The sequence below is a fragment of the Patiria miniata genome, unplaced genomic scaffold, assembly GCF_015706575.1.
Source record: "Patiria miniata isolate m_02_andy unplaced genomic scaffold, ASM1570657v1 HiC_scaffold_14, whole genome shotgun sequence".
Taxonomy (NCBI): Eukaryota; Metazoa; Echinodermata; class Asteroidea; order Valvatida; family Asterinidae; genus Patiria; species Patiria miniata.
In genome coordinates this window covers 6,560,356-6,572,922 of record NW_024037052.1, presented here as the reverse complement: position 1 = coordinate 6,572,922, position 12,567 = coordinate 6,560,356, and the positions used below count along the sequence as shown (strand labels likewise).

The following is a 12,567-nucleotide window of genomic DNA, read 5'->3' as shown; positions in this document are numbered from 1 at the left end:
GACAGATTCGTACCCATTATTCAAGTGGAACGGTCCCAAGCTGAACACGTGTAGCTCGGCTATACATGTACAAGGCTTTTCAAGGGTCATTTTTGTAAGAAAAGTGCTTATTGGACGAAAACTTTGAGAGAAAAATGATCCCTGGATTTAGCACCAATCACAATGAATTTTACATGGAAGAAAGAGGGACTCTTCCGCTTTACAAAACCGTTCACCCCAAAGTGTGACGACCTTGGGTTATCGCGCTATGTCAAGATAAAGACGACGGGTCATTAAATAACTACATGTCCGTTTGGGCTGTTTTTCCATGCTTGCCATAGACAAATCTGGCGGAGTGCAAATCTTTGAAAAAAAAATGATCCCTGGTTTTTCAAAAAATGTTGACCAAACATACACAATCATAAAGCTTATTTCTTTCATATTCCGTTCACCCCGAAATAATACGATGTTCCGTTCAAAAGATACAGCGTTTGTTAGAGCAAAAGTGCCTCAATTTTGAGAGGTTTGACCATGTTAAAGCTTCGTGTAGAAAATCCGGGGACCAGATGCACGCTAGTTTTCATAATGTATGCACTCGAAGCAGTACGTCCACTACACACCACACAGTTGTATTTAAAACGCCCCCTCTGGTTCACGCACAGAACCTATACGTTTTCATTCATCATTGGAGTTGGTCTTTGCATTAAAGGGAATATGCAACATTAATTGTAAACATCAAAAAACAAAACTACCACATTATCACGAAATACCTTACTGGACTGTTAAGCGCCTGTCACATTATATGCGCTCTCATAGGAGACTTTACGGCGACCAATAAATTTAACAATTGCAGCGAGGACACAAGAAAATAACAATTTTCTGTCTCAAGTGGCCAGAAAGTAGCTCAAGCTACGCTCATACTGTGGTCATCCCGCGCTTACGATGCGCTCAACTCGCTCTCTATGCGGTCCTGTCAAGCCGAATTACTCGATCTAGTCGCTGCCGCTGGGCCGTCAATGCGCTCACACTACGCTCTGCTTGCTGTTGATACCTCCTAGTAGCTCGCGTCGCGCTCTCTATCCGACCAAAATACGCTCACGTGACGTCACTTGTGCTGTATAAATACCACGACAAAATGGTCAAGCCACAGTCCAGTTTCAAAATTATTCTACAAGTTCATCGCAGTGGAGTTACTTTCTTACGGAGACCACATCGACTGCCTTGCGCCTAGGCTGCCTCAATGCCACTTCAATGTCGAACGATTCATGCTTGCACAGCGCCCGAGTTATGTCATTACGGCGCCCTGGCCAGAGCACAGAGGTGTTGTGATTGTTTTGAGCATGCTCAAAAACGTTGGCACTCATCAGAGACCATTAAGGCCCTCCAGCGCCTATTTGGCGACCTATGTAGTTGCCGCTGCGATCGAGTAGTTGTTTTTGCGCCCCAGCTATTTTTTAAGGATGCAGTGAATGATAGTCTAAAGCATCCTGTAAAATCATGGCACCGGGTGGGCTGACATTTTCAAGAAAGCAGTATTTTTGTAACAATTCCAACACTGGTTGGCCGACCAGCATTAGAAAAAAACTAGCTTTTGTCAAATACTGCTCCCAATTTATCACATTTAGTTAGGCGCCATTTTGTTTGCAATAGATTACACACCTATGAACGGTTTCAAGCCAGGTAGACTGGTTCCCTGACCTTACAATTTCCTGACAACTATAACTTGTTCCCTTTCATCAAAAGTGGGGTCAGGCAACCAGACTTAACAAGAACATGATTTTTTTTTCTTGTTTTTCCAGCATCTACAAACCCAAAACTTCAAACAGATCTAACAATATCTGCTATAAAATTACTAACCCCCATATCCATCCATTTCTGAAAATTACAGCAAAAGCAAATGTTGTATATATGCCCTTGAACTTACTGCATTGGGCCTGTGTGCCTTCATCGCTGTTATCTGGGCAGTCTCTGTCGCCATCACACAGCCACAGGATGGATGTCAAACAGGAACCATCGTTGCATTGATACTCGCCTGGCTGGCAGGATCGCGGAGCTGTGCATTCGAAAAAGACAAAAACATAACCATGGATTCTTTTTAAAAGTACATGATCACTGCAAATTTTTCTTTTTGGCTACATTGATTTTACAGGTTAATACTTCAATTACAACAGCCCATTTCAACATTGATTTTACACTTACAACAGCCCATTTCAACATTGATTTTACAGGTTAATACTTACGACAGCCTATTTCGTCATTGCCACTTCTACAGTCCTCAACTCCATTGCACTGCATGTACCATGGTATGCACTGTTGACCCAAGAAACAAAACAAATTAAGTCAATGTGAAAAGGAAAGGCATCACACAGCACAACAAAGAACAAATGGCACCCTCCCTTAAATTTTCATCTGTCAGTTTATAACCCCCCCCCCAACCAGGTTTAGCAAATCAGGAATTCTGCACACCCCCCCCCCCAACTTTTTGATGCTCCATTAAAAATAATGTAGAAATATACATCAAAAACATTGGCATGGCCAACGTATACATTTGTAAATGTCGGCCATGGACATTGTTATCATAATGCCCTTCGATATATGGGCTCCGTGCACAAAACCCCATCAACGGCCAGAAAAGGAGAGTTGGGGGTGACCTAGACTGGTTCCCGATCCATCCACTGCATTTTTCGAATGTAACCAAAGTTATTGGAGGCGGGGATTAGTCTCGAAGTTCATAGAAAGTTGAATTCAAACATTTTCGAGCCCTGACGTTGCCTGACGCTCACGCACAAAGACGCTTTGGCTTAGCTTTGTGCACATTCAGGAAGTCATGCGTTCTTTGCAAGCGAACCAGTACTGTAGTACAGTACGCGCATGCTGTGTGTCCCATCCACGGAGCTCTCAAAAGAGGTAAAAACGCGCCCTCTTTTGCTGGCGCAAGGAGCCCACACAGCCCGTATCCCCATCCCTTTTTGCTCATACGCTAATGTTCCCAGACTGGGGTGCGGCCCGTAACGGTGCACGTGGTGATTTCTACCATTTCTTTTGGCATCTTGCCCGGACAACAGTTTTTTAAAGACTTCAAGCAGACTTGAAATTCAGAGAAGTTTGAAATATACCCATCCAAAAATCTTGGGTTTCACACCCTTTGAAACATCCCCATTCAAAAATTTGACCTCTTTATAATACAATGTTTAAAGGGAAAAGTTTTTTTGATGCAATTTTCAAAATTGCATTTTTTTTATGTGCAGTGAACGCTTTTCAAATGTGTCCAAAAATGAGAATGTGAGACGTGATATTTGAGTGAAGATAATAAAAGTCTAGCCCTGCCTCAACTTTCAGTAAACTTAAGCCAACACAAGACACTTTATAGGATTTTTTGTATACGTCTGAAGGCCTGTTCAAATTAAAAAATGATTTTGAAAGCAAAACAAATTTGATGTCAGGAGACATTCGCTGCGATATTCACCGGAATTGAAATGTGCTCAACTTTTGCAAATTTGCGGCACGAATACTTTACGTGACGTAACAAATTTGTTTTCACGGTTGCCTTTGCACCGATGCAATTTCTTCCGGCAGTGAACAACTTCTTTACAATGTACCTTGTCTTCTCCAGTACAGGGATTCTGTCCTGCCGGGCATCGCGGTATGCAATAGCTTCCAGATTGGACGTAGTTCTCTGCGCAGGCACAGGTGTAGGCATTACCTCCAGGGGCAATCAGGCACAGTCCAGGGCAGGTGTTTGGCTTGCAGATATTGGTCACTGGTCACGAAGAGAGCAGACAAAGGCGTCAGCAATAGACCAATCCATTCAGCCCAACGTGCGTTAGGCCAAAGCTGCACTGCATACTCCAGTCGCAAGCGTCATATGCACGTGCATGCATGTCAGACTTTTGTGCTCATATCATCACTGTTTTCACGAACAGCCACATACTATATATATTATGTTAATTTTGAAGAAAAGTGTTTTCGAGATAATCGCAAAAGAAGTTTCTCATATTTTAAAACTGCAAGACATACTACTTTGCAACAACTTTGAGCAGCAAGGAAACCATCACACGAATCTACGAGAGCTGAATTTTTACAACGCAGTAATAAGACTTAATACAGCAGTTAATTGGTAAAAATTAATTAGTAAAGATAAGTGGCTCTTCGTGAAAACGCAAATTCAGGTTTCCGACATATTGGCCCTTTCTGTTCAATGTGTATTTCCATAGGTGCACGTGAGTACGCGCGCGCAGCTGAAAATGTAACAAAGATATGTGGCTCTTCTTGAAAATGGAAATCTCATTTGACCTACTTTTACGTATTTCCGTGCAATGGGTTTTGTACGCGTTCAAAGGGCCAAAATGTAGGCCTATGTGGCTCTTCGTGAAAACGCAAAATGCATTAATCGAGATTTCTGCCCCTTGCAACATTAATGTAACTTGGATATTAAAGATGTTTTGCTTACAGAAACATGTCAAAATGGTTAAGTACATTGTTTTAATGCAAAATATTGAAAAAATTCAAAATCAAAAAAAAATGGTAATTTTTGACATATGGACGTGGCTCTTCGTGAAAACAGTGACGATATGTTGGACATTAATGGGCCCACGCAGTGTAATTTTTTAATGTAATCCATCAAAATGCACTTTTGTGTCCCATTTAACCTTATTTTCAATTTCTGCTGAGGCCACTTCCCTTAGAGCCACATGTGAGTACTAGCCGTAGCTAATATGCTACAGAGTTGCTCTTCAAAAAGTTAATGATGGGAGTTATTCCTCATTATGCCATTACAGCTAGGTCCCAATTGGGTCAACTCACTATGGGGTTGTCGCAGTGGATGGACCACCTTGATGTCAAACGGCCGATGAATGGTGCTAGTGAGCTCAACCTCCGCCCCGCTGTACTTATTCGCCTTGAAGATCTTCTTTAGGTTCCAGTCGGTGTAGTAGATTGTTTTGTCGAACACGGTGATGGCGAAGGGGTGGGCCACGGTGTGTCGATCGTCGTCGTGGAGAAGTTGGTGGATTGTCTGGAAGTTCAGATCCGAGTAGCTGGTGCAATTTAGAGAAGACATGTATGAAAATGTGATATATCCATTTGGAACAACACAAAAAAGTTGCACGGTTGTGAAAACATATAGAACAAATGCAGCATTTCAGCTTTTTTTTTTCGGTTGACTGCATTCTTAAATTGTGTTTAACTATATACAGGCCGTTGAAACTGACTTTGTGCAACCAAAAGAGGGCGACATTTGAAAATGTATCAAAATGGTGTTTATCGCGATAGGGGATAAGACATGTAACTCTGTTCTTCAAAAGGAACAAGTTCTTTTTCCACGGAATAATGTGGGTCTATGTCCGATGTTATGTGGGACACAGATATGCACTTACACTCGACACAGAGTACAGATGGAACACGCACATGGTTATCAGGTTTTCAGCACTTATCCCAGGAAGGAATGGCGCACGCTTCTTGGAAAAGCGTGATACGCAGAGTGCGATATCGACCGTGCTATTAGGTAAAATATCACACTGTTGTTGCCATGGATTGACCAATCAGGATGGAGGATTCAAGTTTGCTTGAAGATAATTAAGCACTATATGGGCTCTGTGCGCCAACGAAAGAGGGCGCCCTTTAACGTAGCAATGACATCCCATGGGCGGGACACATACATTTCGCTGGTTGACACGCACACACCGATCCTTGTGGGTGACATACGTACACCAGGGGATTTGTACTATGTACGCGCAGTGGCCGGGCTTAGCAGCAAAATATTGCAGTCAGGTAAGATGGCGTCGATCGGTCAACCCCAACTGTACTTTCCTTGCCGGTGAGGTACTTGTGAACGGAGGGGATAATATAACTAAAGTCTGTCACGAGCCAATGTGGCCCATCAGGCTTGCGTTTATCTCTGATTTCAGTAGCATGAAATGACTGTGAATATTTCTATTCCCCCTGGATGGGATGCTAGTCCATCGCAGGTTACTCCCCAGCTAATGCCGGTACCCATTTATACTCCTGGGTGGAGGGAGGCAAGTAGGGATGAAGTGGCTTGCCCAAGGACACAACGTATGGCCAGCAGCTGGATTTGAACCCCTGACCCTCTGATCACGAGTCACGAATCCTAACCACTAGGCCACACTCCCCTATATAATATATTATTATTATTGAAGTTAGTTATTTTCCAAAGTTTCCCTATTTTAAGAAACTTACGCCACGTAGTCCAAATGGGCATCAACCCAGTAAACTATCCCCGACGTGTAGTCTATGGTCAGGCCGTTGGGCCAGGTAACTCTGTCATCGTGGAGTTCCATTTTGTTGGCTCCGTCCATTCCAAGTCGGCCGATGTATGGCCTCAGCCCCCCATCGCACCAGTAGACATACCTAATGCCAAGGAAATCATCAGGTCATAAAACGTGATGATTCACAAGTTGCCCACTTGCTCTCAGGCAGTGCTTGGCTAATATACAACATGGTTTCCCGGTGGATAGTTGATATCAGCTCCCCTTGGTAATAGAAGTTGACAAACTTTGCCTCGGGAACTAGTTTGTCAACCTCCAATACCGATATATACAAATATAACACGGTTTGAGGGTTGATAGTCGATATTATCACCCCAAGGTATTTGAAGTTGACAGACTAATTCCTGAGGCGAAGTCAACGGAACTGGTCTGTCAACTTCCAATACCGATTTAACTTCATACCCTATACATACACTCAACCAAAACAGAAAGTACCCCTAAATACTTGTTTGTCTAACTCAAAAACTGCTGGGCACATCTTTCTCAAATTTCAACTGATCCTGAACAGAAATTCCTTAGCAATCCAGCCATACTCTTTGTTGGGCCCAAAACAGTCATAATGTGTACAAAATTATGCAATTTATGACAAATGGAACCCACCAAAAAGTTGCACTTCTGTATACGTGCAAGGTGAGTGTGAACGGCAACTTGCACTTATACAAACGTGCAACTGTTTTCATTATCATTTATCTTAAATTGCATAATTACGTACATATTTTCACTGTTTTGGCCCAAATAAAGAGTATGGCAGGATTGCTAAGGAATTTCTGTACTGATTAGTTGTTATTTGAGCAAAAGGTGCTCAGTAGTTTTTGAGTTAGACAACAAGTATTTGAAGGGGGGACTTTCTTTTTTGGTTGAGTGTATATTCACCAAAATAAAGTCAAGTAACGCATCAGTGACCTCCGCGAAACGTTACTTCGTGTGCGCCCCCATCTTTTACTGCAGCCAGGGTGATGTTCGCGAATGCGCATTACCCCTGTGTACTAGTTCCATGATTGCTTTGTAAAGTACATGCTTAGTAGACTAGCGAAAGGGTAGCCTGAGATGTAATCTGATCTTACCCATTTTGGGGATCCAAGGCCAAACCACGGGGCTCAAACAGACCGGAGCTGAGAAGAGACAGACGATTGCTACCATCCAGCTCTGATACCTCCAGCAAATCAGTGACCTTGTCCGTCCAATACAGCTTTCTGGAAACAAAACGAACAATTGCCACATCATAGTAATTCCGATTCTTGCAAGCGTTTATAGTCAATCTAATCACAATTGTAGCAAATCATCAGGGGACAATGGAAATCATCAGGGGACAATTTATTCAGTCTCAAACAACAATTTATTCATGCCAAGTGACAAGCTATTCAAACAAACTTATTGCTGCCTTGTGATTGGCTAGTGCAGGGGTGTGAGTGACCACTGATAAAAATAGCTGAAAACAGCTGAAAAGGTATACAAAAAAAGCTGAACTTTGGAAATCTCCTATACTTTTGTACACAGCAAGTGGGGGGAAAAAGCTGAAATACAAAACAAAAAAAAGCTGAAATCAGCTTTAAGGCTGGGATTTCACACCCCTGCTAGTGATTAACTTGTGACTGCCTTGCGATTGATTAGTGACTGACTTATGACTGCCTTGTGATTGACTAGTGATTGGCTTGTGACTGTTGTGATTGACTAGTTTTTGTGACTGCCTTGTGAATGACCAGTGACTGATTTCTGCCTACCTTGTGATTGTATGACTAGTGATTGGCTTCTGCCTGCCTTGTGATCCATTAGTGATTGACTTATGACTGCCTTGTGATTGACTAGTGATTGGCTTGTGACTACCTTGTGATTGACTAGTGACTGATTTATGACTGCCTTGTGATTGACTAGTGATTGGCTTGTGACTACCTTGTGATTCATTAGTGATAGACTTGTGACTGCCTCACGGTGATTGACCAGTGACTGACTTATGACTGCCTTGTGATTGACCATTAACTGACTACTTTGTGATTGACTAGTGATTGGCTTGTGTCTGCCTTGTCAATGACTAGTGATTGACTTGTGATTGACTTGTGATTGCCTTGTGATTGACTAGCAGGTTTTGCACAACACCACAAGAAAATGGTTCGCCAAGGGTGCCAGCTGCACGCCTCCATTGCACAAAATGCCACGTTCTACATCACAGCAGACAACCATTGTATAACGAATATCATGGTGAATAGGATTATTTGTCCAATGAGGCTTTGGCCTTACTTGGTGACCCAATCAACTGCGAGTCCCTCGACGTTGAAGATGGAATGGTTGTGGATGGTCTCCAAGTTGCCTAGTACGATCCCGCTCACCAAGTCCACGTCCATCCGCATGATGGCCCGGGCTTCGACGTCGGAGAAGTATACCTTGCTGCCCGTGTAGTCATAGTCAATAGCCATAACCAAATCGAAGTCCTGCGCGATGCGCCTATCCTGAGAGCCCACCCCAACGTCCATCCAACGGATGTAGTAGCGGTTGGCGAAGAGGAGGTGAGGCTCGCCCCCTGGACACAAGAAACAAACAAAAAAGCTGATTTACTGCAAGATGCAATTTCTAGTCACCCTCCATCCTGATTGAAATTTCTGGTTGATGCAGTGGTATTTTCTCGCACCTTCCACCCTTATGACCCAGGTTTGAATCTCGCCCAGGCCAGCATAAGGATTGGGTTTGGTTTTCAGTCCCTGCCTGATTAGGTGGGTTTCCCTTTTAAAGTGTTATTTTTGAAATTTCATCCAGAAAATAAACTTTGTTTTTAAATTGTATTTTTCTAGCAAAACAAACGTTATTCACATGGAAATGACCTACTTTGTGTTCTGGTTCTTTTTTTTTCGTGTGTTTTTTTTTTTGGTTCTTCTAATACTAAAATCCCATTAGATTTTGTACATCAATTTATTCTGGAAGGCACTTTGACAATTTCATATTAAAAGGCTCGTTTTCCTCATCAAGCTTGGCAAACAGACAATGACACACTTAAGTTGTGTACCACAAGCACAATGTGATGTCATGATGACATCATCGTGTGTCATGTGACATCAGCATAAAGGTTCATTTTCAAATTCCTTTAAAGTTGAATTCCCGTGCTCTTTAAACGGATTAAACTGTTTGTTTTATTCCAACATAAACAAAGATTTTTATTTGGACACAAACAGATCTACCCTAGCAAGCAGACTGGTTCCTGGTCTGTAGATTATTGATAACGATTGTGGGGCAGGAACCAGCCTACCTCGCAAGAACTAAATTAGAGTAAATTAGTAAAATTAGATAAATTAGATCTAATTATATAAGTAAATTAGAAACATGTAAAGTAATAACTCAGTAACTACTCGTGGGCTGATTTTCTTTTCTGTTGATGTCTCATTCAAAAGTGAATAACATTTGTACTATTGCTATTTTTCGGGAAGAAACTCACAAAAATTGCATTGGGAATGCAAATGTAATAGTTTATATTAAACAAAGACATTAAAAAAATGGGGCACCGTCAACATAGAGCTGGATAGCTCAGTTCATAGAGTGCTGGAACAGTGATCCGGAGGTCAGAGGTTCAAACCCCGCAATTTCTTTCTTCAACTTTAAAATTAGTTTACATTGTGTGTGCAACTAATAATAATAATGTGTATTGATAATACGCAAGTATCCACAAGTATTGGTACTTATCAAGGTGCTACATCAATATTAACCTGCTCATTGGGCCAATGAAACATTCCAAAGACAATCTCAGCTCCCTGGGGAGTAAATGGCTCGATGCTGTCATTTCTGGGCAAAGCAGCTAGAATCAATAACCATCTCTGCCCTCACAGGTACCCATTTACTTCTGGGTGGAGAGAAGCAATGCGCGACAAAGTACCTTGCCACTGGGCACATGCACCATGACCCCAGGCTGGACTCGAACCCACAACCTGCAGAATTACCCGCAGACCACAAATTCCATGCTCCAGACCACGAGGCCACTGCACTCCACACACAACTTACCCTGGTTGACAGTACAGTTGTAGCCGTCACTAGACAGGGTGTAGCCCTGTGCACAAGAGCACGCGTAGCTTCCCTCACTATTCATACAGACCTGGTCACACAGCCAAGGCGTCTCTACGCACTCGTTTAGGTCTATTGCAAAAAGGACATAAAGAACGTGGAAGTTTGCAAATCAAGCATGCTTGATAGGTAACAGCATCTAAATATGTCAGTGTTGCGGGACTCTAAATTTATTACATTTTGGGTTAAACACTTGCATGTTCACTCAGTTGTCATCTAGAAATGGTTGTATCAGATGCAAAGAGGGACTCCAAGGCATTACGCTCATGCAAAGATGATACAGCATTCGATTTCACGAAGCGCTGCGACGCGTCGCAACACGAGTTACGACATGTAACACGTCGCGACTCACGCTGCGCCTAATGATCCATTTCATGAAACTTGCAAGGTGTTGAACACGTTGTAAGTTTCTTGACGACGACTTAAAACACGTTGCAAGTTACAACATTTCTAGTGGTCATCGCAAAATAAGAAGCGTCCTTTTTTAGCCAGTTTTATGCCATAAAAATTGCATAAACGAGACGTAATACTGAGACGATGTGTTTAAAGTTGTAAATGAAAAATGCATTGAAATAACAATGAATTAGCATAAAGTATTGCAGTTGAAATCTCAAAGTAGCTATACAGTCTACCACTAGCTTGTTTTCCTTTAAAACTGCATCACACATCGTCTTTTACATTTTAAGAACTTCTCTCGAGGAGATCCAACGACTCTTTGTTGAATATCAGACGACTATTTACTGTACGCCGATTAAATACATATACAACAGTCAGTGTTGTGCTATAAATTCACCTAGTGAAATGAATCGCAGGATGCGTCGCAGCTGCGACATATCATAGCGATGTGACGCGGCACAGTGCTGCAATGCCTCGTAAGTTACGATGAGTTTCGTGAAATCGAGTGCAGGCTTTATATTCCATTCAGATTGAAGTTATTTGTGCGGAGTCACGCAATGTGTCCTTTCCATACAGCTCTCATGAGCAGTCACAAAACGCCATCTACTTCGATTAAAAAATAAGTTGATTTTTCCTTTTTCTCCCCCTCCCCCCTCCGAGATGTCAAACCCCCCCCCCCCACCCCTGCCAAATTTCTTGCCCCATTCTACGACTGATACTTACCGACACAGTTACGTTGGTCATCCGCTAAGACGTAACCATCTGGGCACAAGCACATGTAGGACGACGGCGTGTCTACGCAGCTGTGCTGGCACGGGTTAGTGGTACACTCATTAATGCCTACAGGACAAAAGATCAATGCGACAAAGAAGGGCCTTGAATACATTGCTGATAATTAATAAGCCAGTTCGGTATTTCAACTGCGCATGCACACAATGATCTGGGTCACGGGCATAGCGTACTCACCTGTACGCTGTGCCGACAAGGACGTCGCACCGCCATTATCAAACCGGGCAAAAACGTTTGTTCAGCTATCGATCGTGCGCCTACGTACGTGAATCTACGGTTCGTCCTGCACGTTGCTCAACTATCGCTCGGCTTTCCCAGAAAAATGCCAGAAAGTTGTGCAGCCTTTGGCTGCACGAACCGGCGAGAGAAGGGGGTGGTGTTTCATTTCATAAGTGAGTAGGCCCTACAATCATTAATCTAACTAGGCCTAAAACATTCTAAAAATGGAAAATGTTATGGTGTCCGAAAACTGGGCAGAATTTCGCGGATTGTGGAGTAGGCCGGCGATCATGTAGTGTAGTGTAGGGCCCCTGTTTTGTTTTGATCAAATTAGAGTCAAAAATATTTTGTATTGCTCAAAAATCACCTTTACACAATCAAAAGCAGCCCTTTCTCAATTCTAATGACACCCGTTTTGCAATTTTGAACAGTTTCTTGGGGTAGAAATCACGATTTTCCTGTGCAGTTTGTGCCTTGCGATTTAGCTGTTCAGCGCACCGTGTGTGCTCATGTCATGGTACATGTACATCGCGTGGTGTTTCACCATCTTTTATTTTTGGGTTGCGTGTTGTCGCCGCGCTGTCATCGTCATTTTTCCCCCAAGTTTCCCTCAAAATATCAAAGGAAAAAAATGTTGCAACCTGACGCCACTTTTTTCTTTATAATCATCTCAATGAAGGTCATTTATTGCAAAAAAGATGATAAAACATGAATTTGGGACTGAGAAACATTTGCAATTTTGTTAAGAAATACTTAGACACCATCTTTCTAGTATGGGGCATCCTGCAATGCGGTCATTTTTCCTCTTCAGAGCAGCATAATTCTTAAGATGTTTACATGACGTTAAAACGGGGCA

At 42.5% G+C, this 12,567-nt stretch overlaps 1 protein-coding gene across 1 annotated transcript in view; it reads right to left on the bottom strand.

Moving 5' to 3' along the window:
* LOC119721982 (low-density lipoprotein receptor-related protein 2-like) overlaps positions 1-12,567 on the bottom strand; it is a 64,865-nt gene that overhangs the window by 34,177 nt on the left and 18,121 nt on the right. Inside the window, exons 10-18 of the mRNA XM_038191960.1 lie at positions 11,427-11,543; positions 10,248-10,379; positions 8,502-8,781; positions 7,331-7,459; positions 6,178-6,348; positions 4,783-5,015; positions 3,579-3,739; positions 2,220-2,289; positions 1,904-2,032 (exon numbers count right to left, since the gene is read on the bottom strand). Of these exons, the coding sequence (XP_038047888.1) occupies positions 1,904-2,032; positions 2,220-2,289; positions 3,579-3,739; positions 4,783-5,015; positions 6,178-6,348; positions 7,331-7,459; positions 8,502-8,781; positions 10,248-10,379; positions 11,427-11,543 (1,422 nt within the window). The remainder of the gene's footprint in view (positions 1-1,903; positions 2,033-2,219; positions 2,290-3,578; positions 3,740-4,782; positions 5,016-6,177; positions 6,349-7,330; positions 7,460-8,501; positions 8,782-10,247; positions 10,380-11,426; positions 11,544-12,567) is intronic.